The sequence below is a fragment of the Castor canadensis genome, chromosome 12, assembly GCF_047511655.1.
Source record: "Castor canadensis chromosome 12, mCasCan1.hap1v2, whole genome shotgun sequence".
Classification (NCBI taxonomy): Eukaryota; Metazoa; Chordata; class Mammalia; order Rodentia; family Castoridae; genus Castor; species Castor canadensis.
Window position 1 is genome coordinate 41,637,352 of NC_133397.1, and position 26,725 is coordinate 41,664,076.

The window sequence follows — 26,725 nt, forward strand, 5'->3', positions numbered from 1 at the left end:
GAGACATTTTCTGTTCCCCACACAGGAAATGGGAGTAAAAACTCCAATTTATTATAATTTCTTAAAGGAGGTCAACAACTCACACTCATAGAACTGGTAAAACTCTTTTTTCCAAACCAAAATATCAAATCAAAATGGTATTTCTGAGCATATTTATGCTGCTATGTTTCTGGGTCTGTTCTGTCTTCCAGCAGAACTACTATTGAATTCATCTGCAAAGAATAATGACTGTATCTGTTCTGTTCTCTCTCTCCCAAGCTTTCCTGTCCTTTGCAGTGTTTGCTGTTTCACTTTGTGTCCCATAGGAAAAGTTAATGATGGACTGTGCACCTTTTGCAGGGTTGTTTGAGAATGGTGAACACATAGAAGAGACAAGCTGCTAAGGTGATAGAGAATTTGTGTACCTTAGGATGTCTCTCTAAAGGATAAAAGTTATGTGGATATAACTTATTCTTTCCATCAGAAAAGTGGAGAATCTTCTTCTCACTTGAGTCAAGAGCAGAAGAGTGTCTTTGATGAAGATCTACAAAAGAAGATAGAAGAGAATGAACGGTTGCATATACAGGTGAGAAAAATCTGTTTTTTTATATAAATTAAAAAATGGGTCAGATGATCTGATGGATGGAAAACCAAATGCAAGTAGAGTGCTTTTTGCTTTTCTTCTTCCTTCCTTCCTTTCTTTTTCTTCTTCTTTTTTTAAATTTTTTTCGTGAAACTGGGGTTTGAACTCAGGTCTTCATGTTTGCAAAGCAGGTGCTCTACCAATTAAGTCACACCTGCAGTCCATTTTGTTCCATAGTCTGGCGATGGTAGTCTCACAAACTATTTGCCCAGGCTGATCTCGAGCCACAGTTCTCCCAATCTTAGCCTCCTAAGTAGCTAGGATTACAGGCGTGAACTACCGGTGCCTGGTGTGTTTTGTTTCTGTGTGGTCTTTAATGTCTCCTGTAGTCTTTAAGCACATATGTCATTTGTTATTTCTTAAATCTCACCTATGTCTTGTGAATGTCTGTTTTGAAGTATATGCCTTTGTTCAGAGTCCAACAGAATAGTTTTACAACTTAATACAAAAATATACTAAGTGTAGTTCATTTTACATAGGAAGTGGGATGGATCGTTTAGGGAGGAGCTTGTCAACAAAAAGTTTTTTTTTGCAGTACTGGGGCTTGCACTGAGGGCCTTCACCTTGAGCCACTCCAGCAACCCTATTTTTGTGAAGGGTTTTTCGAGGTAGGGTCTTGAAGAACTATTTGCCCGTCTAGCTTCAAACCTTGATCCTCCTGGTCTCTGCCTCCTGCGTAGTTAGGATTACAGGTGTGAGCCACCAGTGCCTGGCTAAGGTTTGTTTCTTAATTTATGATATGTAGTTGGTTTTTATCCATTAGGCCATAAGGTCTTTGAGGGTGTGGATCAAGTATGTTTTGTGTGCCCATCTTCAGGACAGAGTCTGTCTCACTTAACTGCAGGCACTCACATATACTGAATGTTAAAAAGTCATTGTCTACCATTGAGTATTGCCCCACTGCTATGGGACACCTCAAATCATTGAACATGTCATAAGAGATATAGTTTAGTGTGTCAAACTACACTTCTTGATATATTTGGCAAATGATAGAAAAATAAATACACACCAATTCTTAGTGTTTGAAATTTTTAAAAAGTAAACTTTTGATGTTAGTATATTTCATGTCTAAGTGTTCATAATTCTTAATTAACATTGGACTGTTATTAAGGGAAAGAATTTTGCCTGCTTTAAGAACAGTACTTCAGTTGAAATCTCTTTGTGTCCAAAATTGTTTGAGGTGGACATTCATGAGACTAAGAAGAAGGAGGTGCAGGTTTTGGAATAGGTTCCTGGGCTTAACTCTCATTTCTAACATGTTTAACTGAGACATAGACAAATTACATAACCTTTTCAAACTTCAGTTTCCGCATCTCTAAAGAGAGATAGCAAAAGTTATCCCTCTGTTACACTGTGAGGATTAAATGAGATAATGCGTATTGGGTTTAGCACAGCGGTCATAAGAAGCCATATGGAAGTTGCTCAATGAACAGTCACTGCTGATGGTTTTCTCATTTGTACATATTAGGATTTTGGGAGAAGAGAAAACAATCTTTCCTTTTCAGTTTTTCGAAGCCGATGAGCAGCACAAGCATGTGGAGGCAGAGCTGAGGAGTCGACTGGCTGCTCTGGAGACAGAAGCGGCCCAGCACCAAGCTGTGGTTGATGGCCTGACACGGAAGTACATGGAAACCATTGAGAAACTGCAGAATGACAAGGCTAAGCTAGAAGTAAGCGCCACCATTTATGAGAACATGTTAAAAAAAATTAGTTCAGGTCTTTGGAAGTTGTCCATGTGCCCTATAGAGCACAGAATTAAGACATTCCAGTTAAGGCTGTGGCCCAAGTATCTTCCAAGTGTGCTCCCAGCTGTAGCATGAACTATCTGCTTTTCCTTTCTTTCTGAAATTCAGGTAAAATCTCAGACTCTAGAAAAGGAGGCCAAGGAATGTCGACTTCGAACAGAAGAATGGTATGTGGAAATGTGAATTCCAAGGGGCCCTGAAGTAAGAATCAGAAGACCTGAGTTTTGGTTTTAGCAGCTCCTGTCTTACTTGTCTCACATTTGAGATGAGGAGATGGGAGTAGGTAATCTCCTGGGTATTTTTCCATTCTCTGGGGCCTCAGCATTCTTGGATAGAGTGACTTAGTGTTCGTTCTCAGCCAGGAGGTGTTTTGGGCTGTCACAGGTAGTGGCCTGGGGCTCTCATACTGAGGACTGGATACTTGCTGCTTCAAACTCCCCTAAAGAGAGGAACCTTTTGATAGTCCTAGGCAGGAAAGCTAATAATCACTGTGCCAACCTTTTTCTAGTACATTTTGAATAAAATTGAAGTTATGTGATCTAATTTAGACATGTTTAAAAATTAAAGTATTGCTTAGCAATGGATAATAAAGTCATACTCCAACATGTTTGTGGTATATAATATATTTTAGGTTTTGCAAAATGCTTTAGATTTTTTTTTTTTAGCAGTACTAGGGTTTGAACTCAGGGCTTCTTGCTTGCTAGGCACGTGCTCTTTCACTTGAGCATGCCTCCATCCTTTTTTAATTTTTAATTATTTTTCAAATAGAGTCTTGAGTTTTTGCCCAGAGCTAGCCTGGACTTCAGTCCTCAGTTTATACCTTCCCTGTAGCTGGGATGACAGGCTTGTGCCACCACATTCAGCTTATTGGTTGAGATGGTAGTCTTACTAAGTTTTTTCCCCTCAGATTGGTCTTGAACCACAATCCTCCCAATCTCTATCTCCCAAATAGCTGGGATTACAGACATGAGCCACCAGGACCAGCCAATATTTTAGATTTTAATACAATCAATCAAGTGAATTTCTCATTTTGATAGAATTACACACATGATGTAGATGTGTGCCTGTGCTCAAAACTGAACCAAAACAGAAATTATTAGCTTTTAAGCCCAAGGGAAAAAACCTCTAATAGAAAAAACTTTTTAATGATACTTGAGTAAGCATTTGTATGTTGTAAAAAGAAAATTTATGATTTCAAAATGACATTGAGATTTCTTTGCACTTGGGGAAATAAAATTAGGGCTGTGTAAGATATTAGAACTGTGATAAATTCTTCCAAGAGTCCAGAAGTCTTAGGGATTTTGGAATGGAGGTATGCTGTTTCTCTTATCTTCGTCTTTTAACAGCTCTGGACAGAGTGTCCCAGATGTCAGACACAGTTCTCTGAAAGCCTGATACCAGCTATTGAGGTAACAAGCAAATGACAGTTTACTGATTGATGATAATGTGTTTTTGTGGGTTTTTTTTCTTTCAGTCAATTACAGTTAAAGAATCTTCATGAAGATTTGTCGGGTAGATTAGAGGAATCCTTATTGATCATCAGTGAAAAAGTACCTTTTAATGATACAAGTAGGTATTGGATACAGTTTTCCATTATTTGGAACTCTGAACCTCTCTGCGGTAGCCAGCTAATTAAAATGATTTCTAATCTCTTTGGCAAAAAAGTAAATTGGCCCAATAGACAGTTGCTTTCTTTTTGTTCTCTTGATTAGCTTTGGCTCTCATATTTCATAGGGAGATTTTAAATGATATGCAACTATTGCAAAACCATTCTCTTGGAAGAAGTCCAAATGCATTTTTCAATTGTATGTAATTATCATATCCCAAGGTAAAAACCAAGCTGCATATAATGTAATTGAATATGTATACAAACAAAGTTGTTCATGGAGGGATGGTTGAGTGGTGGGATGTGTCTTCTCAGCCTGGTATCTACTGCCCTTGGCTAATCCCTAGTGATACTTAGGAAGCTGGCTTGCATAAGCTCTGCTTCCTGTCCATTCTAGAGAATGGACCAGACGGTAACTTACACAGCCATGAGCAACAAAAATGCATTTTCAAAAAAGCTAAAACCATACCTTATGTATGTGATAGATGCCAAATTTGAAACCTTTAGACAAGATTTCAAATTTGAAACCTTTAGACAAGAATTAAGTCAAAACCTCGAAAGCAAAGAAAATATTTTTCCAGGGAAAGACCTAGAAAAAAAAAAAAAAGAAGAAACTGCAGGAAAATAGCAGTTTGATCCAATATTAAAATCACCATAGGCCATTATTGTTATCAAAACCCTAAATTCCCCTTTGAAAATACCAGCTGTTTCTAGCTTCTACATCAGTGTAAATAGCACTAGCATACCTTAATTCCCTGGATTTGAAACGTTGGCTTTTCATTTTCCCTTTAATCTTTGTATCAGTCATTGGGTTCTAATAACTTCGTTTTGAATCTCTAGGATTTATACTTCCTTTTCCAGAACTGGTTGTCACCCTTTTAGGTTCTTACCATGTCACATGTGACTTACTACCTTTAGTTCCAAAATAGTTAGAGATCATTTGCTGAGTGGCTACATGGGTAGGTAGCAGAGGGGCTAAAAAAATGTACCCAGTGCTAAGTTGGATAAATCTCTACCCTTAAGGAATTTATGGTCTAGTGGGGCAGAAATAGAAATAGAAATGCTAGTATAGAAAATGCAAATTAGACTGTACAATCAAAAACCAATTGAGGCTTCAAGGGAAGGAGACTTAGCTCTGGTGGGTAACTGAAGTCTTCCCAGAGGATGTGTGCTTTGAACCAGGCCTGAATATGTGAGTGGGTTTTTCTGAGCAGAGAAGAGGGAAAACAAACCAGATAATTGTGTGAAGTATGCTTTGTGAGATGAAAGTTACTACCATGGCCTCAGGAACAAAAAAGTATGACAATAGGCTAGGGTAGGTGAGATTTGGAGGGCAATAACAGATAAGTTCTGAAAGGAGGATGGGACTAAACCCTAGAGTTCTGGGCTAAGGAGTCATTCACAAGGCCGTCAGGTTGTAGGAGAGGTTTCTGAGCCAGGGACTGTCCTAATGCAATTTGTGTATTCACAAGGTTAATCCAGCAACAGAGTGTAGACTACTTTAGAATGGGACCTCCTTTCAGGCCAAGACTTTTATGATGAAAGTCTTGTTGTGCTGACATGGAGCTGGAGCCTGGGTTTTCAGGGAGATAGAGAAGATCTTGTGGAAGGAGGAAGAACAGATTGGTCCTTTTAGGGAAGCAAGGGAGAGGGAGGAGGCAGTGAAGGGGGAAGATGGTGGTGCAATTGACAAAAATAAAAGATGGGTGTGTTAGTTAGCTTTCCATTGCTATGAAAAAATACCTGAGATAATCATCTTAAAAGGTGGAAAGGTTTATGTTAGCTCACAGTGTCAGTCCATGGTTGCTTGGCTCCATTGATTTTGGGTCTGTGGCAAGGCAGAACGTCATGGTGGGAGCATGTGGTAGAATAAAGTTGCTTACTTAATGGCAGCTTGGAGGCAAAGAGAAAGGAAAGGGCTGGAGTCCCAGCATCCCTTTCAAGGGAATGTTCCCAATTACCTAACTTCCTTCCACTAGACCCTATCTCTTAAAGGTTCTTCTTCTTCCCAATAGCATTATAGGCCCAAGCCTTTGACAGATGGGACTTTGTATGTGTGTGGGGGATTTAAGATCCAAACCATAAAAGCAGTCAATTGGCTGGTTTAAGGGAAAGATGTTAGGATTAACTTGGGCTAGATAAGCCCCCATGGGAGTGGCAGGAACAAAGGATGCACAGTGAGAAGAGGCCTATGCAGGATCCTTGGTGAGTTCTCCATCTCAGTGATAGGGGAGGGGAGGGATTGTGGTACAGAGAAGCTGGGAAAATGAGTTGCAGATTCTCCTGAAGGGAGTGTTTCACACTGGTGGTGTTGGTCAGTGCTGCACACTGCTGTGGGGAGGTCAGAGAGGGTGATGGTGAGAAATGCATCTGGTCTGGTGACTAGAGTTGATGCCTTTGAGAGGACTGGTATCCTTTGAAGGAAATGCTTCCCTGTAGGGTAGACACAAGATTGCTAGCACAAGGACTGGAGGTACGTGGGTGCGGGGAAACAGAGACAAAGCAATGCTGTTTTTTGAGTAATAGGAATGATGGAAGTGGGTGAGATCAGAAAAATCAAGTATGGTACAGTTATAGAAGTCACTGTGGAGATAGTTACGTGAAGTGCAACAAATGCTTTTTTTTTTTTTTTTAAATATCATGGGGTGATGCTAAATGTAGAAGGGAGGGGCTAGGCATGGTAGGTCCTGGTTCTCAGAAGGCTGAGGTACCAGGATTATAAGTTCAAGGCCAGCAATGGGCTATATACATAGCAAGACCCTGTCAAAAAAAATGATAGAGGGGAGGGGTGACTGATGTGTCAGGTCACCAAGTAGGTCAGGAGCATCGTTTCTAAGGGCCCAGGAGAAGGTTTGGTTAAGGAACTATGTGAACTACGGACTCTAAGTTGCAGGCTCAAGGGTGTAAGAAGTGCTTTGCTTTGGTACTGATCATGGGGAGGCCAGTAGTGGGGAGGCCAGCCTATCCAGGGGGCAAGGGAAGAAACGAGGAATGATATTTGGGGCTAAAGCTGGAAACAGTTTGGAGTAGATGTAGTGGGAAGTATGATAGGGACACAGCAATGAAATCCTGGACTGCTGAGTAGGGTTGAAGCCCCCCTGAAGTTAGGCAGAATATACTGTAGCAGATCCTGTTCTGGTTTTGTGATAGCAAAAAGCATTGTTGAAATGATAGACCAGCTTGGGGTGAGACAGAGAGGAAGACGGAAGGCTCCAAGGGATAGAAGAGAGGTGTTGAGGGACAGAGAGCAGATGGGGAACACAGTCAGTTTAGTAGCAGTGGCTTTCTAATTAGAGAGCACTGGTGAGATGGCATAGGACCTTTCAGAATTTGGCTTTGACATCAGGGTCTTTCTGACTGAGGGTGTGGACAGGGGAGCAGATGTGAGTGGCTGAAGTGAGAGAGATGAGTAGATATGATCACTAAAGCTAGAGCTACAGGAAAGTGTGAGGTTAGGTGTTAGGAAGCTATCAGAGGTTGATGAGATCCTTGAGTGTGGAGAAGAGGATTGTGAGAAAGACAGTGAAACCAGCCCAAGAGATCTAGGATTGAGTCCCTGGTGTCAGCAGTAGCAGCCAGTGATAGATTTCCTAACATTGTCATGTTTTGAAAACAAGTATTTTGGAGGAATTAGTATGGCAGCCAGTGCAGGGTTATTTTAGAAGAATGGCTGATGACAGCAAGAACATCATAAGCCTTTCTCAGTAATCTTGATAGGCCCCAAAGAAATATTTGAAATTATTTCTTAGAAATGGAAGCAGAGAAAGTAGGTTTTCTTTTTTTATCTTGAAGTTAAAAAAATAGAAATATTAGTTTATCTGAGGAACCACTGATTCCATACAAATTCCATTATTCTCCACTGTGAGTGTGGCATCGGTCATTTGAATTCTCATGGAAAGCTGATTTTGTTGCAGAGCATTTATTGTTTTGCAGTTATTTTTTCTGTAAATGTAAAATGAGAGATCTAATGTATACCATTTTTGTTTTGTAGAGTATGATCAGTATAATGCTCTCAATGTTCCACTGCACAATAGAAGACATCAGGTAAAGGATGAAGTTCATATTCTTATTTTCAGCCGCGTGTATGTCAAACTTTCCAGAAATAAGAATTAGTTTGGGCCTCTGTTTGATGTACTAAGTCATGGCTTTACTTTCTTGTGCATTTATGTAAAATTTTATAAGTTGCTTTTTATTCAATTAGTAAGTAATACTGGTTTTTGATGTCTCTTGCTTTTTGCCTGGGCCGACCTGGAGCACCATCTTCCTATTTATGCTTCTTGCAGTAGCTGGGATGACAGGTGTATGCCACTACACCCAGCTTTTTCTGTTGAGATGGGATCTCTAGAACTTTTTTTGCCTGGTTTGGTCTAAAACTGTGATCCTTCTGATCACTGCCTAATGAGTAGGAGTAGCTAGGATTATAGGTGTGAGCCATTGGCACCCAGCCTGGGATGCCTTAATTTTTTGAGTCATGTTTTCCTTCCTTCCTCTCTCTTTTCTCTGTCTCCTTCTCTCCATACGACCTCTTGCAGCTAGGCCATCACTCTTATCACTCAAGCCATGCTTTTGCCGTGAACCATTTTTTTTCGTTTTAGATTGGTGAACCTTACACTTAAATGGCCTAGGTTAAGTGGAGAAGTGGAGTGACAAAACTGGTAGCTTTCTATTTTTCTTAGATAGGAATATTGAAACTCAAGTGGGAGCAAATGAATTTATATGAAGGAATAATCATACTAGAATTCAATTTTTTTTCTCCAAAAGCAAACTTAATAAAGTGGTTTTAGAATAATAATTTGATAATTGACTGTATGTTTTTCGTTTTAAAGCTGAAGCTGCGAGATATTGCGAGGCAGGCCCTGGCTTTTGTTCAAGATCTTGTGACAGCTCTTCTGAATTTTCACACTTACACAGAACAGAGGATTCAGATTTTTCCTGTTGATTCTGCCATAGACACTATTTCACCATTGAATCAGAAGGTAAATTTAACTCAGAATGCATGTTGTTGACCTGAAAAGTAGGGAGAACGATAGGGAATTACTTACAGACCACTTCTGTGCATTAGTCAACTACTGTGGAGGACATGGGAAAAACCCACAAGTCTTTGCCCTCAAGACAAAGAATGACAAAAGAGGAGATTCTTAAATTAAAAGTATGGGAGTCGTTGAAAAGACCTCAATGTGAGTGAGTGAATGAGTGGTGTGGGCTGTAAGGATCTGGAAGCATCAACGAGGGGCATTGGCCATTGGTTTTTGGGAGAGATTCTTTGGGGATTTGAGGAATTAGCAAGATTCAAATAGAGAAGAGGGATCGGGTTCCCTCACCTCCAGAAGAAGAAAAGGCATGAGCAAATTCATGGAGCAGGATAGCATGATGGGATGGGGTAGGGATGGGAGGAATAATAAGCAAGAGTGTTGGCTGAACTGTAAAGTCCCTGGAGGGGAGGAGTGGGAAGTAAATTTGAAAAGATAAAAAAATGGCTCCAAGGTTCTGGAAGTCTCCTGAGGGCAGGCCAAAGCATAGACCCTTTACTGTGTTTATAGGATTAAGGCCTTTGAAGGGCTAATTTTGATATAATGAAAAGTGCCATTTTATTGTTAGAAAGATTAATTTGCTGGCAATTTTCTTTCTTCCTATTTGTAGTCACTGTGTCACTTTAGTCACTGGGAGTGTTTAAAACCAAAATAACCTGTGTGCTATAACTGACCTTTCTCTTCCTGCTGGGGTATAGAGTGGGAATAAAACTGCATGTCCAGTTGAGACTGGATGGCATTTTCAGGGGTTGTGAGCTTTAAAAAGGAGTATCAAGAGGTTTGAATGTTGCTTCCTTCAGTCCATGTGCTTTTCTTTGGCCTGTTACTCTGGTCTTGCTATGTAGCTCAGGTTGATCTTGAATTTGTGATCCTTTTGTCTCTGCCTACCTAGTTTTGGAATTACAGCTGGATGCCACCACATCTGGCAGATTAAATGTTAATGAGTGTATTAATTATGTATTACTATGTAATAAACTATCCTTAAATACAGTAGTTTGAAGCAACAAGTACTTAGTACCGCACACAGTTTCTGGGATGTGGGAGGGTTCTGGTTTAACTTCTCATAAGGATTCACTTGAGATGTCATTTGGACTGCAGGCACTGAGGCTGGGGAATTTGCTTCCAAGGTAGCTCACTTATATGCCTGGTAAATTAGTGCTGGCTGTTGGCGGGTAGCTGATTTCTCATCATGTACACCTTTTCATAGGGCTGTTGAATGTCCTTGTGACATGGCAGCTAGCATCCATCATAGAGACTGATCTAAGAGAGACAGCAAGATAAGCCACCGTCTTATGATACTACCTGGGCAGTTATATACTGTCACTTCTGCCATATTCTATTTGTCATGTAAACCAATCCTGAGACAATGAGAGGTCCTGCACAAGGCAAGAATACGTGGGGATCATTGAGGCCAACTTGGAGGGCAGCTCCCACATGGAGGAAATTAAGGGACCTTTCTATAGATGTGTCCTCTGAGGCCTTGATAATATAGTGAGTGGTTTGAAATTAGTCATGCCACTCTTCCTATTTAATTTGATTCTTTTTCCCAGAATTATGCAGTATTTCCAGGGATTGAATAGTGTTTGTGTCTATGAATATCCAAAGTACCTATTTGTGTAGCAAATACTTGGACTTTGGAGTCAAACTTCTTAGGTTCCCAGTCCAGTTCTGCCGTCGTCTAGCTATGTCCCCTAGGGAGATTTATTTAATCTCTCAGTGGTTAGGTCCTCATCTTTAAAATGAGAAATAGAATACCTATGTCACAGGTACATATGCTTGAAGATTAATAAGATAATATGTGTAAAGTACTAAGAAGAGTGTCTGGCATGTAGTAACTCAATGAAGGTTAGCTATTATCATTATCTTTTTGCCATACACATAGGAAGCCCTCAGTGGGTGCTTGGTTTTCATCAATTTTTGTCTGACTTCACAAATGTATTGAAGTTAATAGCAAACTTTGGGCTTTTGAAATACTCATTAACATCAATGTGGGAAAAAGCTTTCAAAATAACTGAATAGGAAAAACAGTACTGCCACATTTTAATATAGTTATACTTCTTATAATATCAAAACACATTTTCTATTTAATATTGGTTCTTTGCCAGTTACTGAGATTTTAGTTTGTTGCTACATTATACCCATACAGTGAAAATGAAGTGTGTTAAAATTAATTTGTCTGGAACACTTCATTATCTTGAAGGATTTGTGTATTTCTCAGTATTTTACCTTTGGTGTTTTGGCTTATGAAAGGGTTTGTGTGATTTTTCTAATGTTGAAGGAGATTTGGGAACCATTTGTTAAAAGATCACCAGAATATTTAACTTTAAGCTTAGAGTTCATCTTATCTTACAGCTGTAAAGGTTGAAGCCCAGAAAGATGAGTTGCCCAGGACCATATTTATATCTGTGTAGTTTGCAGTGGGGTCTGTGAACCATGTTTCTGCAGAATGAGACCTTACATTTCTATCCTGAGAACTGAACCTCAAACCATTATATAACAATTAGACAACAGAGATATTTTATAAATGAAAATTATCCTTTTGCTTCTAAATTATCCAAATACCTGTGGGACTTTTCCCTGAATCTGTTTGTGTATGTGTAAACATGTGTATGTGTGTGTTGGGATCAAACTCAGAGCCTCACACATGCTAAGCACACACTCTACCACTGAGCTTCATCCATACCCTTTGAATCTATTCATCATACTGAATTAGGTTTTTACTTACTAAAGTGTCTGTGACAGTTGTAAAAGTTCCTTTCTTTTTCTTTCTTTCTTTTTTTTTTTTTTGGTGGTACTGGGGTTAGAACACAGGGCTTTGTGCTTGCTAGGCAAGTGCTGTACTGCTTCAGCCATGCCTCCAGCCTTATAATTTTATATCATTTTGATAATTACATTCCTGGCATTTGTTAACCCTGAATATTGTATATAGTAAAAATAAGAAGCTATCATCAATAGCTTGTTTTTTTTTTTAATAAGGCACATAACGCAAAAATCTATTTCCTATAGTCTTGATTTTCAAACCATTTTTTTTTTTATCCTCTTCGTGCTGGGGTATACTGCAGGATCCCCTCTCTTGTTTCCTCTGATGCCTTGTTCAATGTGTCACCCATCTTCTGTTTCCTTATCTGGGACCATTAGAGGGGAGCCCTTGCTAAAAATCAAATTTCTCATAAAAGTTTCCAAAAGAATTTAGGCTTATGACTCAGAGGGTCGATTTACAAATGTGTTAGTGTTTATTTTCCAATGACTTAATTCACATTTTGTTCTCTTCTATTTAGTTCTCACAATACCTTCATGAAAATGCATCCTATGTCCGCCCTCTAGAGGAAGGAATGCTTCATTTATTTGAAAGTATTACTGAGGATACTGTGACTGTCCTGGTAATTTTCTTCCTCAATGTTACATCTAGAAGTGGGGGCTCCACTTAGTTCAATAGCACTTTTAACTTTGAAATTGTTTTTCTTTTCCAGGAGACAACTGTGAAATTGAAAACCTTTTCAGAGCATCTAGCTTCCTACGTATGTTTCCTTAGGAAGATTCTTCCTTATCAGTTAAAAAGGTATTTCCCAGGGTCCATGAGGGTTGGGGAGCTGTGGGTGGAGTCTGACTTGCTCTGGAGTTAACAGTGACACATGCTCCTGTGATTTGCCTGACCCTTGTACACCACAGCCTTTTCAGACTTTTGTGGAAAAGGGAAAGCATGGTTGAATAGCAATAAATTGTGTTTAAGAAAACTGAATTGTCTGTCAGGTACCATTTCTCAGTAGCTCTGTACTGTGGTTATAATATAATCACAGTGTTAGTATTTTTAATAATTGTGAATGGCACCTTTATTGAAAGAAATCTTTCACTTTTGGGTTTTTATTATCCCTTTGCTATAAACATCTAGATGGGGTTATAAAATATAACTTCTACATTTAGATCCGATATCCTTTGAACAATTATTTTTATTATTAGTGATTTATTTAAGTTATAAAATAAAATCTTTATCTACTTTAGTCCTTACAGACTTGGTCTTTAGTAACCTTTACTAGTCTACTTTTAAGTATTTCTGGAAAGGCAGAAAAATAATATATATTATTTGAAATTTGATTCAAAAATTTGTAAGTTTTGATACTTTTGATCTAAAACTACCAAGATTCATATTTTATTTAAATCTTTAGCTTTAAAAAAATCAAAGAGTGATACAACTGGATCATAAATGCTATAATAATATGTTTATTATTAATATATTACAAAATAAGTTTTAGATAATATGTAGGTTAATTACTTATAGATATTGAAAATACAAAGTTTTATTATTTAAAAAAAAATACATTTTAAGAGACATATTATTTCCCAATTCTAACCTAGCAAGGTATTTAACCAAAATTCTGTGATTTGTGCACATGAAGGATTTTATGAATCAGGATTATGACTTGAATAATGCTGAGTTATAATTTCATTCAGATTCTTACATGTTATAGTGAAATATAGTTAATTTCTTTAAAAATTGACTCTAAGTTTAACATTAAAAATTACATATACCTTGTTCGTTTGGCTTTTTTTTTGCAGACTGGGTTTTGATCTCAGAGCCTTATGCTTCCTAGGCAGGTGCTCTACCACTTGAGCCACTCTACTAGCCCTTTTTGTGTTATGTATTTTTGAGCTGGGGGCTGACCTTGAACCATGATCCTCTTGATCTCTTATTCCTGAGTAGCTAGGATTACAGGTCTGAGCCACTGGTGCCTGGCTAGCTTATGTTTAAGAAGATTCTTTTTTTTAAATTCTTGTGCTGGGGGTACATTGTGGCATTTACAAAAGTTCAAATATATATATATTTATATATATATATATATCATACTTGAATTCACCCTCTCCATCATTCTCCTTTATCCTCTTCTACCCCCATTCCTGGATAGTTTCAGCAGGTCTCATTTTTCCATTTACATACATGTATACCCAGTATTTGCACTGTACTCACCCTCCTACACCCTTTTCCAACATCCTCCTCCATCCTCCTGGTACCCGCCCCCCCCACCAAGGACCTGTCTATCCTTGTGTTCTCTGATTGTGTAAAAGAAAACAATTTGGCATTTTTGTTTGTTTAATAAATAAAAACCAGGGAGTTTCCTTGTTAAACAAAAAAAAGAAGCTCGTGTTTAAGAAGCATTGCAAGCTGGGAGTGGTGGTGCATGCCTGTAATCTCAACACTGTGGCAGAGGCAAGAGGATCTTAAGTTTGAGGCCAGCTTGGGCTACATAGTGAGACCCTGTCTGAAAACACAAAACAAAACAAAACAGCATTGCAAAAGTAGTTGGTACTTAGTCGGTGCCAGTGGCTCTTGTTTGTAATCCTAACTACTTAGGAGGTTGAGCTCTGGGGGGATCATGGTTCTAGGCCAGCCTGGACAAAAAAGTTTGTGAGACCTCATTTCAATAGAAAAAAGCTGGGGTTGGTGTCACATGCCTGTTATCCCAGCAATGGCAGGAAGCCTAAAATAGGAGGGTTGTGGTTCAGGTCAGCCTGGTTAAAAAGTGAGACCTTACTCCTAAATAACCAGAGCAAAAAGGACTAGAGGCATCGTTCAAGCTGTAGAGCACCTGCCTTGCAAGCATGAAGCCCTGATTTCAAACCCCAGTAGCGCCAACACCCCCCCCAAAAAAAACAGTTGTCATTTGATATAGTTATACATTTTTTTTTATCTTTATTTTTTCATTGTTGCATTTAAAAAAACATTTGACCAATCCTTTCTTGATCTAAGATTCCTAATCTTGGAATGTTTTGTCATGTATCTTTCAGCCCTCTTTCATGAGGAATTCGTGTTTTAGATAATTTTGGGATATTGGCTTAAATACTTGTTTAATTGACAAACTGACCTGTTGTTTGGTAGTAAGTGGGCTCAGAATTGATCATATTGTCTGTTGTAAATAAAGAAGTGGCAAGGGCGAGGGAAAGGGAAGGTGAGCAAGCATGATTATGATTGCTAACTTTTCTAGTTGTTTTTTGTCTGTTTTGGTTTTTTTGAGACAGTGTCTCACTGTGTAGTAGAGGTTGGCCTTGAATTCACAATCCTTCTGCCTCAGCCTTCTGGGTGCTGGCATCATAGGTGTGCTCCATGATGCTTGGCTTGTTGGTTGAGATGGAGGTTTCTCTAACTTTTTGCTCTGGCTGGCTTTGAACCATGATCCTTGTGATCTCTGCTCTTGAGTACCTGGGATTAGAGGCATGAACTGCCACATCTGGCCCTCATTTTAAGGATTTTTAATACTTAAAATCTTAAAATATTTCAATATCTTTGTGTTGCTCTTAAGAAGGGCATGTGCCTTTATCACTTTATCACTTCTTCCATTTTTTCTTCTGTTTGCAGCAAGTAGTTCTGTGTATCATGATGAAAAAAAAAAAGGGATCATATAAATGAGACCAAATTCCTTTTCTGGTAGTCTGTCTGTAGATATAAATGTTTGAGAACTAACATTAGCGCATTCTAAGTGCTAATTGAAAATCACTCAGGATACTTACTTTTTAACAATTTGCCCATTCTTAGTTTAGAAGAAGAATGTGAATCTTCTCTTTGCACATCTGTGTTAAGAGCCAGGAATCTAGAGCTGTCCCAGGACATGAAAAAGATGACAGCGGTGTTTGAGAAGCTGCAGACTTACATGACTCTTCTTGCCTTGCCAAGTAAGTGTTTTCTTGCTCATGATTCAACTTGAAGCACAAGAATCCAGAAAAATTGGTAGAGTGAAAAGGGCATAGGATATAGAGTCAGAAAAAATTCTAATTCAAATACTCTAGTCCCTTGGACAAAACACTTCACCCTGTGCTTCTGTGTTCTCATTTATAAAATGGAATTCAATGTTGTGATTATTAAGTTTAGAATATAAACTATCAGGCATTCGACATGCATTAAATATTGATCTCCTTTCTCTTCTTCCTCTTTTTTAAATGGAAGGAGCAAGTCATAAGAATTTGTAGCTGCTTTCCAACAAGAAGCATATGGAGCTTTGGTAGGAAAGATGGCATTTGTTTCCCTCTGGCCTCATTTGAAAAACTATCTTCAGGTAATTGAATGGGCCTGAGTTTCAGTAATGTTTTTAAGAATGCCATGAGGGGACCACCAGTTTCTGGGTCCCCCTGCATTCTCCACTATGCAGTCTTTCTCTTCTCTACAAATAAAATCTTTCCGACCTCTGCAAAAAAAAAAAAAAATGCCATGAGTTTTTTTTGGTGCTGAGATTTTTTTGGTGTTTAAAAAATATTTTGGGCTGGCAGTGTGGTTCACATGGTAGAGTGCCTGTCTAGCAAATATGAGGCCCTAAATTCAAACCCCAGTACTGCCAACCCTCACCCCAAAACAAAACAAACATCTTTCTTGTGATATCAGCTAGATAGTATACAATTTACCCATTTAAAGTATTGTTCAGCAGTTCTTAGTATATTCACAAATATGGGCCATCAATTACAGTTATTTTTAGACCATGTTTATCACTCAAGAAGAAACCCTGTTCTCTTTAGCTATTGCTCTCCTACTCTTCCATTCCTCCTGCCCTTAATCATAAGAAATGACTTATCTACTACAGATTTGTCTGTTCTAGATACTTCATATAAATGGAATCATGAAATGTGTGATCTTTTTTTTGTGTATGTGGTACTGTGGTTTGAACTCATGGTCTCATGCTTGCTAGGCCAGACACCTTACCACTTGAGTCACTCTGCCAGCCCATGTGTGATCTTTTGTGACTGCTTTCTGTCACCTAGCATAATGCTTGCAAGATTTACCCAAATCATAGCATGTATCAGTATTTCATTCCTTTTTATTGCAGAATGATATTTCATTGTATGGATGTATCACATTTTATTTACCTATTCACCAGGTAATGGACATTGGATTGTTTGGCTATTATAAACAATGACACTATAGACATTCATATATAAGGTTTTGTGTGGATACATCTTTTGGGCTTATACCTAGGAGTAGAATTGCTGGATCTTATACTATGTTTAACTATTTGAGGAGCTGCCAGATTGTATTATAAAGTGCCTGACAGTTTTGCATTCCTACTAGCAATTTTATGAGCATTCCAAGTTCCCCATATCCTCCTAACTTTGTTATTATCTGACTTCTTGAACTTAGCTATCCTAATGGGTATGAAGCAGTATCTTGTGCTTTTGATTTATATTTCCCTGTATCTAATGATGACACATATCTTTTAGTGTGGATCTCATGTCCATAAGCTGGTGCAAGGGTGATAGGGCCCCAGTATTCTAAGCAACACCTGATCAAATCAGCTTAGAGCCTCTGTCTCAGGAATGGGGGATGGGTGGAAGAAGGGAACACTCCCCCCTCCCCCCCACCGCCCTGTCCCCACCTCGTGGCCACACTTAGAGCTTAGCCTCAGCAGCAGGTACTTGCGGGCAAAATGGTAACTCCATTCTCAGGTTGGGAGATGGAGGAGAGGCAGTCCAGTGTGCATGACTGTACCTGTTGGGAGTGAGGTTTCTATCTCATGGAGCTGGTAGACGAATGAGGAAGTCTTGGGTCACATACCACAGACTTGCTGTTTTTGCTGAGTTGTTACAGATTTTCTTGAATAAATGTTTCTCCATTTGTTATATGTCTTTATAGCCATTTCTGGAAACTTTAAGTTATTATTATTATTATTATTTTGGTAATTGTTACCAGTTTTTCTGGGGGGCAGATCTGTAGAGTTCCTCATGCTGTTATGCCAGAAGTAGAAATTAATGATGTTTGGATAATAGTGCTTTAGTGATATTTAACAAAAAGTTATGTGTAGGGAATGAAAAAATAAGAACTGTGTTATCTAGTAACAAAATGAAAATTCACTAAGACTTTCATTTTTAAAAAGTCACTAAAGGCCTATTCCTGATTAGCAAATTAATTTGAATTCTTAGCCCTTAAAAATGTTTGTGCACATCAGTGTATTTTCATCATATGTTACTGTATCCACAAAGGCTTTAAAAGCCATTATTTCAAGTCTCCCATCTCTATCTTCCTCAAAATGGAGGGAGATGGTGGGTGGTTGACCTTTCAAGAAAATGCTCAGCTTTGTGACTCGGTTTCCTAGGTACAGAGCCAGATGGACTCCTTAGGACAAACTATGGTTCTGTCTTAACAAATGTTGGTGCTGCTCTGCATGGATTTCAGGATGTCATGAAAGGTGAGCCTTGGAAAAGAACATAAATAAGCATCAAACTTTCCTTCCTCAGATCTGCCTGAATGAGATTTAAATAAACACTGCTAAGGGCCATAGACCCAGATAAAGACTTAGCAGCATTTGGCTTATGTGGAAGTGCACAGTTACTGCCTTCTGCTTTTCCCCTCTGCTTGATTTCTGAAGGTAAACAAAGTGATGATGAGAAGTCCTTGCACACAGTTCTTTAGCCAGAAATACATTACAATGATTTAGTGCAGGTGTAGATTTTACCACACCAGACATGCTCATCAGAGGCATTTAGCAACCTTCTTTACAGTTGTGAGAGCTTAAGCCTGGATTTAGGAAACCAAAGCTAATGTTTCCAGAAAGAATATACTATCGATCTCTCCTCCATCCTGTGCATTTTGATGTTTAAAGTGATTGCTTTAAATTCTGTCTTGTTCAGCATGGTCTTAGGAAATGAAAGTCTGCTTGTAAACCTTGGTCAGTTTTTAATTGCTTCTGTGCTTCTGAGAATATAGTCTGCCAAAGGCCTTAGGAAAATTTTTTAAGGCATTTCACATGTTTTGAAGTATGTGACTCTGACTCCTGAGCAATCTGCAGCTCTGTCTTGCTTTTTGATATCTCCCACCCTTCTTTCTTTTCATTTTGGAGACTTGGAGTAAGGGAAGGAAAAGAGGTAAGAGTGATTTTTAGAACTGTTGGCAATAGCCCAGGTACCTAGATGGTTCACTATGAATGTTTAGTTAATAATTAGTGATTAATTTCACAGAAAATAATTTTTAAAAGCTTAACACTATTTTATATAATGTGTGAGAGGAGTATACTTGGTGCCCTCTAAGAGACTGGCACGTGCCTATGGCACTGGGGTTTACTTTCATTTCACCAGTATTACCGCGTACCACTTTACCATTCAGGCTGGAGAATGGGCCTTTCTTGGCTTGTCTTTAGTGATTATAAGGAACTTTAAAAGCCACTGTCCTTCTGGACCTAGTCCTGGTTTTAGGAATCAGCTCGGATAGGTGATTTGGGTGGCAACCCCACAAACCTTGGTCTGCTCTATAGAGAACTGAGGGATGTGTTCTTTTATTCCTTGCAACTTTTGGTTTGAGGGTCTAGGATTTGCTCTAGTTTTCTATTCCAGAACTTTGCTTAACCTAGAACCAGGCCTTTGTAACCACAAGTACCTTTGTGGCCACAGGTTTTTGGTTTTGTTTTTTAAATTTTCCAGTGGAATATTATTTGTTTCTTCCAGTAGTTTCTCCAGAATTTTTAAATAGGAGGTGTTAGACTAGTGAAGGGTAGCTATCCAATGAAAGGGTTCTTAATGCATCATTTGCATAAAAATATCCCGATTTTATTTATATCAATACTTTAATTAATAATGTAAAAGTTTTCTAAAGCTGCCTTTGTATATTATACAGATCAAGACGATGCCAAGTGGTCCAAATCAAAGTATGTTACTGTTGTGTTTGATAAGAGCTGATGGAGATTATGGGAGGATCAGAAACCCCTTAGCCTTTTATGCCTTCACTTGTTTCTGTTCTTGAAGTGAACAAATATAAGGAAAGAATATTAGGAAACATGAAGGATGTTGGCAAGTAGATTATAGGACCCTGTTGCTAGGCTTGTAGTTCAAATCTGTCTTCTTATGTAGGTTGGAAGACTATTATGTCTTTAGTGAAAGCTAAGAGGGAGCATTACCTACATTGGCTAAAGAATCTTTGCTTTTAAGAGAATTCTTATTGCAAACCTCTCCTCTTCCTGTTTTTTCCTGAATAATTGCTTGTATCAAATTTGGAAGTAAGGAGAGAAGATGGATAGGTTGGTTGGTAGGTTGATCTTAGTGTAAAAAAGAGGGCTAGGGAGATACAAAAATATGAATATTATATGGAATTAAAATGAGAGAGAATTAATCTTTTGACAGATGGCATTCTGGGTTTTTCGAGATAGGGTCTTATGAGCTATTTGCCCAGATTGGCTTTGAACTGCAATTCTCCTGATCTCTACCTGCTGAGTAGCTAGGATTACAGGCATGAGCCACCAGTGCCTGCCCCAATATACCACATTTTCTTTATTCTTTCATCCATCGATGGGCACCTTGGCTAATTCCATAAATAACTTGGCTATTATGACTAGTGCAGCTATAAACATGAGTATGCAGGTATCTCTATAGTAAGCTGACTTTAATTCTTTTGGATATATACCCAGAAGTAGTACACCTGGATCATATGGTAGTTCTATTTTTAATATTTTGAGAAACATCTATACTGATCTTCATAGTGGTTAGACTAACTTGCATTCCTACCAACAATGTATAAGGTTCCTTTTTCATATATCCTCACTGCATTTGCTAGCTTTTGTTTTCTTGATGATAGCCATTCTGACTGGGTGAGATGGAATGTCAATGTAGTTTTGATTTGCATTTCTCTTATGGCTAAAGATGTTGAACACCTTTTCATGTATCTGTTGGCCTCAGTACTTCTTTATCCAAAAAGTGTCTGCTCAGTTCATTTGCCCATTTATTGATTGGATTATTTGCTTTTTTGGTGTTTACTTTTCTGAGTTCTTTATCTATTTTAGATATTAATCCCCTGTTGGATGAATGGCTGGCAAAGATTTTTGGAGTTAAAATTTAATGGTACATGAAGCCAGGCCCCAGAGTAACCAATTCTTATTGGACTGTGCAGGGATTTCCCATTGCTAGCTAGGGTGTATACTTGGCAAACTAGCCAGGGTCCAGTATTGGTTGTTGTGGGACATCACGCCCATTTTGACTGTTCTGTCCTAGCCTCAGGTTGCTTATACAAGTATAATTTCTCATTCATACCTGCTTGACCATCAAAACAGTGGTTTTTAACTTATAAATACTAGTCAGAATCTTTTACCTAATGCTAGAATTAGGGCTAGTTCTCAAATGAGGAAGACTCACTCACAGGCTGGTGGCTGTAGTGAAGTCAACCAAGATGGTGTCATGAGGCCCTTACTTCTTTGTATTCTTTCAGCCTAGATTTGTAACCTAACTGATTTTTAGCATAATCCTGATACTTGGGACCATACTTCATCAAATTTACTTTATAAATGTAAGAGTAGATATGAGAAGCAAGAAGGCTGGTTATTTATAGATGCAACCTGTATAACTAGTATATAAATAGTAGTTAGTTTTCATTTAATTGTTTTTATAGATATCTCCAAACATTATAGTCAAAAAGCTACAATAGAACATGAACTTCCAACAGCAACACAGAAGTTGATAACAACAAATGACTGTATCCTATCATCAGTAGTGGCATTGACAAATGCAGCAGGAAAGGTAAGTATTCCCTGCGCTTCTACTGACCTTAAATTCAGTTCTTCAATATATTCCTTTTTTTTTTTTTAATGACATAGCAAAATTGATCTGTAAAAGGATTGTGGAATATAAGCCGTTTTTGTGAAATGATGGCTCTCTTTTCCTCTTTCTTACCCAATATATTTTAAATTTATTTTCAGTTTACTTCAGGTTGAATCATCTACTCTATATTTAAAACAATGTGGTAGTGACTGTTTAGCATTCATGATGAGTGAATGGATCACTCCCTGTTTATGTTTTAATGTAAGATTGGATTATTTGAAGTTCTGTGTGGTCTCAATATAGATCTTTGGGTATATCAGGGATCTGTTGTAGAAAATAATTTGAACATACAGAAGACAAAAGCCCAATAATACAACCTCTATTAATATTTGGGTTTTTTTTTTGGTGGGATTGGGGTTTGAATTCAGGGCTTCATGCTTGCAAAGCAGTCGCTCTATCATTTGAGCCACCCCTCCAGTCCATTTTGTTCTGGTTATTTTGGAAATGGAGTCTCTCAAATTATTTGCCTGGGCTGGCCTTGAACTTTGATCCTCCTGATCTCAGCCTCTCAAGTTGCTAGGATTACAAGTGTGAGCCACCAGTGCCCAGTACCTCTTAGTTTTTTGGTAACATTTGTGATTATGATGCCTCTGGTTTTGTATATTAATCATTCCTTTTAAGGCACATCTGTATGTATCTTTCATTGATGCCTGAATATTAGGTAATGATTATCATTTGTATCATTAAACACTGTTATAAACTGATCCAAGTGCCATATCTATAGAAATTCTTTGATCATATATATTGTGGTTTGTGCAGAAGTCACATTCTCAGAGTCATTACCTTCTTTAGCAATTATAATATCTTGGTGAACTCCCACATGTATAAAACCAAAAAGACTACTTAGAACTATCTATACCCATTTGTTTTAGTGACTAAATGTAATTTTTCAAGGAAATGCTTTATCTTTATCTTTTTACATCATTTTTTTTGTGACAGGTTGTCTATAATAGTAAGTGGTTTAAGTGAATCAGAAATGATCATAGGTCATGTTAGACATTCAGTGTCCTCTCTCCTAAACTTAGACTGGTCTTTGTGATTGTTTGCTATGGTGTAAGACCATAATTAAAGCATGCTATCTTCAGGTTCTGTCAGCTCACAGATCCATACCTAGTACATCTGCAGAACAGAGGACCATCCCTTCTGCCTCCTCTTTTACCTTCATCTACAGTATGCCAGAAGCATCATAAGGATAACTTTGATTCAGTTAGGAAAAATTCTGGAAAAAGTGAATGTTGATATTTTATATGAGTTTCTGCATTTGTTGCCTTTTTTGAGAACACTGAAATATTAAATGCCTATATATTTCATAGTTCATTTTATCTTTGCTGTGTCTGAAACCTTAAGACATTTTGTGGGAAAGTATCTGATCTTTACTATGTAATTTTTATAAATTGTTTTTAATTAACGTAAACATTTGAACCGATGTTAGTTGGCGACAGCTCCATACTTAACTAATATACCTTGGTTAAACTAAATTTGATAGTTTGTGATTAAGAAAACAGTAAGAAGGCATGTACATACTAAAGAAAATTTGGAAATATAAAAATACTAGAAGATACAAAATAGACCTCATAAAATAATTCAGTGACCTTAATGCTGATACTGAATGTATCCACGTCATTTGCAAGGAATATATAGCTCAAGATTTTTGGGTACCCATTTTATTGAATACTACCAAATATAGACTTTTACTTGACATACGAAAACATTTATGAAATATGTAACCTTCAGATCTGGGCATGGATGCCTATAATTCCAGAACTCTGGAGGCAGCAGAAGATCATGAGTTCAAGGTCACCCTAAGGTATATGATAGCAAGACTCTATCTCAAGAAACAAAACAAAAAGATAAAAACAAACAACCCCTCACTTCAAATTATTAGTGACTATTAGAGATTAATTGTAATTTTTGTCAATGTAGAGTACTGTGTTTCATAAGCTGCTTCTTCATATTTATCAAGATATAATCTGCTCTCATGTATCCAGGGCTTATTTTTCTGGCTAGGACATTTAGCCAGACATTTTTATTTATATCACCATTTCATGTAGCACTGTAGATGTAGAATCATGGCTCAGCAAAATTACAGTCATGGATCTTTGTGGCTGCTCATAGAGGTTTAATAAATACCAAATCTGTAAATGCTAAGAATCTAGTCTTTTATTATAATTCAAAGATGGAGATTTACAAAATTAAATTGAAGTAGAGATTACATATTTATGATGTTTATGTTGTAACTTCTGTTGGAATATGAAATATTCAGAGTTAAAGTACAAACAGAATGAGTAAGTCCAAACATGGATATTTTGGTATCAGTACAAAAATTAATGAAGTGAACAGCTCATTAAAGTCACCTACAGAATAAAAAAGAATCGTTCTTGGTTTTCAACAAGTAGAAATTGTCTATAGTAGGGCATGTCAAAAGTCTGTTCTCAGTATTTATATTGGCATTCTCTTTTTACATTCATCACCATGGTAATCTCATTAAGTAAGCACAGACTTGTGCACAGGTGTTAAAATTTCATTTCCATTCTCAGAAACTACTCCAAAATATACTAGACATATATATATGAGACCACTGTTGGGAAACAAAATCTCTCTTCTTGTTTAGATCGCGTCTTTCTTCAGCAACAACGTGGACCACTTTGTTGCCTCTCTGAGCTATGGGCCTAAGACTGCGAGTGGGTTCATTAGTCCTCATTCAGCGGAGTGCATGCTGCAGTACAAGAGGAAGGCTGCTGCCTACTTGAAGGCTGTGAGAAAGGTTGGTAAGCTCAGAGGAAAAGTCACAGTTAACTTCAGAGAATTGCAGGAGTCTTGCCATGGTCCATATTCTTTAGATTTTATACAAATTTGTGGTTCAGGGGCGTGGTAGGTGTTGTAGGGGTGGTCTTTGGCAAAAAAGACGACAGATACCCAAACTTTACCTGGTCAGGAGTTTTGCCAGTGGGCAAAGGCCATGTTGGTCTTGTGTCCCCAGGTAGAGTGCCTGTGATAAGGTAGCCTAGTAGACACTAAATATGAAACTTTAGAAAATATTAACTTGTAGAAACAGAAAAAAATTGAGACATGTAGGTAAGTTTTTATAAATATAGTAAGAATTTGTGGCCATTGGAAAAAGAAAAGTCAGAAGGTGTAGACCTTAAGAAGAAAAGTATAATCACCCCAAGTCCCACCACCCAAATGTAGCAACTCTGAATCTTGTTAGAATATGAGTATATGTAAAAACACGTTAACGTGTGTAAGCATACACACAGGCTATAAAAAGAAAAATGTATCTAGCTAAACACCCTGTTTTAGAATCTTTTCCTCCTAATGCATTATGGATATGTTTATCTATCAATATAAATTACTGTCATGGCTGTTTTTTTTTTTTTTGAGATGGGGTCTTGCTATGCTACCCAGGCCGGTCTTAACTTACACTCATGCCTAGCTGACTCATCATTTTAATGCCTCTGTAGTAGTTCCTGCTGTGAATGTGTAATAATTTAACCATTCCATTGCTGGGGACCTATAGGTTGTTGTCTGCTTTTCTCTGTTATATGCAGTGCTGCTGTGGCTGTTCTTAAACATGCAACTTTACATTTCCTTTTTTTCTATTCATTTCTTTTAAGTGCACATAAACACTTTAATTAAATTAGAACGTAACAGGTAAATTATCCCTAATTTCAGTTTCTATCCAGAGGTGACCATGGTTATCAGTTTGATGTGTATGCCCTGGCTCTTTGAGCATTTATTAGTAAGCATTTATAAACCTATACACAATATAAAGAATTCTTCCTTTCTTTTTTAAAACCTAATCTAAACTTCATTGTACAGTTTGCTTTTTCATGTAAAATGACTTAGCAATGTATGTCTTTATATATGTGGTGTCCACTGTATTCCTTTTGAAAACAGCATAGAATTTTATAATGTGGGTGTTCCGTGGTTCATTTAGGTTTCCCCTAATTGATGGGCATTGAGGTTGATTTTGACTTTTTTCTTGTTAGAATAAATTGCAATGGGTAGCCTTGTAAATGTCTCCTTAGACATATATGGAATACTGAGAAGGAGAATGTTTTGAGCCATGTGATTTGTACATTTTAAGTTTTAGTTTTTATTTATTTTTATTTACCTATTTTTGCTGTGCTATAGGTTGAACAAAGAGACTTGAGCATGATAGACAAGGACTCTATCACTGGGCTACGTTCCTAGCCCTGGACATTTCAAGTTTCAGTAGTGTTTTGAAGGGTACACCTAGCCAATATATGAGACTACCTATCTCCCTATACTTACCTGTTTTTGTTATTGTTGTTTTTGTGGTACCAGGGTTTGAACTCAGGGCCTACACTTTGAGCCTTTCAACCAGCCCTCCTGATCTCTACTTCCTGAGTAGCTAGGATTACAGGCATGAGGCACTGGCTCTCGACTATTTTAATTATATTTTTATGATTAATTTCCCCAGATGGAATTGCTGGTTGACAGTCTACGAATGCTTCAAATTTTGGCATATTTTTTCGAGACTGTACTTCAGTAAGGTTTACCTATTCATAATTTATACAAATACCAGTTTAGTCTATAAACTTGAGGCTTATCATTAGCTTGAATGTCTTTGTTTACTAATAAAGCAGAATATTCTTTCATAGTTATTGTTTGTATTTATTCTGTCAATTTAACTATTTTAAAATAAATATTCCCAGTTAGGATAGAAAAAGCGCCCTCTGTTTTAAGAATTTTTAATCAAGTGTTTATATCAAGTATTTCCCCCCTAAGTTTGGTGTGGTATTTTTTCAAAATATGTGGTTTTGATTTTTATATCATCAAGCAGTTCTTTTTCTTTTATGGTGGATATCACAGCCAGGGCACTTTCCAAGGTTACAGAAGTACTCACCTGATTTTCTTCTGGTATTTTTGCCATCTAAATTTTTAGATTTAATTCTTTCACCTAGAATTTATTCTGATATATGTGAACGATGTATCTAGTTCTTTTTCTAAATGATTAGAAAAATCATTTAGGAAGTGATTTTTCTAATCCTTGTCACCATTTACCCAGTTTTCTCCATTGAATTTAAAAATGCAATGTTTGTCACACGATAGATCTTTTTTTCTTTCTTTTCTTTTTTCTTTTTTTGTTTTTGAGGGTGCTGGGGTTTGAATCCAGGGACTCATCCTTGCTAGGCAAAAGCTCAAT

The 26,725-nt window shown here is 37.6% G+C and overlaps 1 protein-coding gene across 3 annotated transcripts in view; it reads left to right on the top strand.

The window, feature by feature from the left end:
* The window catches only part of Ppp1r21 (protein phosphatase 1 regulatory subunit 21), a 59,262-nt gene that overhangs the window by 17,628 nt on the left and 14,909 nt on the right, over window positions 1–26,725 (top strand). For all 3 annotated transcript variants that reach the window (XM_074049644.1, XM_020176924.2, XM_074049645.1), the window contains exons 4-15: window positions 464–565; window positions 2,128–2,292; window positions 2,476–2,534; window positions 3,842–3,936; window positions 7,965–8,017; window positions 8,800–8,949; window positions 12,282–12,383; window positions 12,474–12,562; window positions 15,530–15,666; window positions 18,072–18,164; window positions 21,347–21,474; window positions 24,167–24,319. In XM_074049644.1, the coding sequence (XP_073905745.1) occupies window positions 464–565; window positions 2,128–2,292; window positions 2,476–2,534; window positions 3,842–3,936; window positions 7,965–8,017; window positions 8,800–8,949; window positions 12,282–12,383; window positions 12,474–12,562; window positions 15,530–15,666; window positions 18,072–18,164; window positions 21,347–21,474; window positions 24,167–24,319 (1,326 nt within the window). The remainder of the gene's footprint in view (window positions 1–463; window positions 566–2,127; window positions 2,293–2,475; window positions 2,535–3,841; window positions 3,937–7,964; window positions 8,018–8,799; window positions 8,950–12,281; window positions 12,384–12,473; window positions 12,563–15,529; window positions 15,667–18,071; window positions 18,165–21,346; window positions 21,475–24,166; window positions 24,320–26,725) is intronic.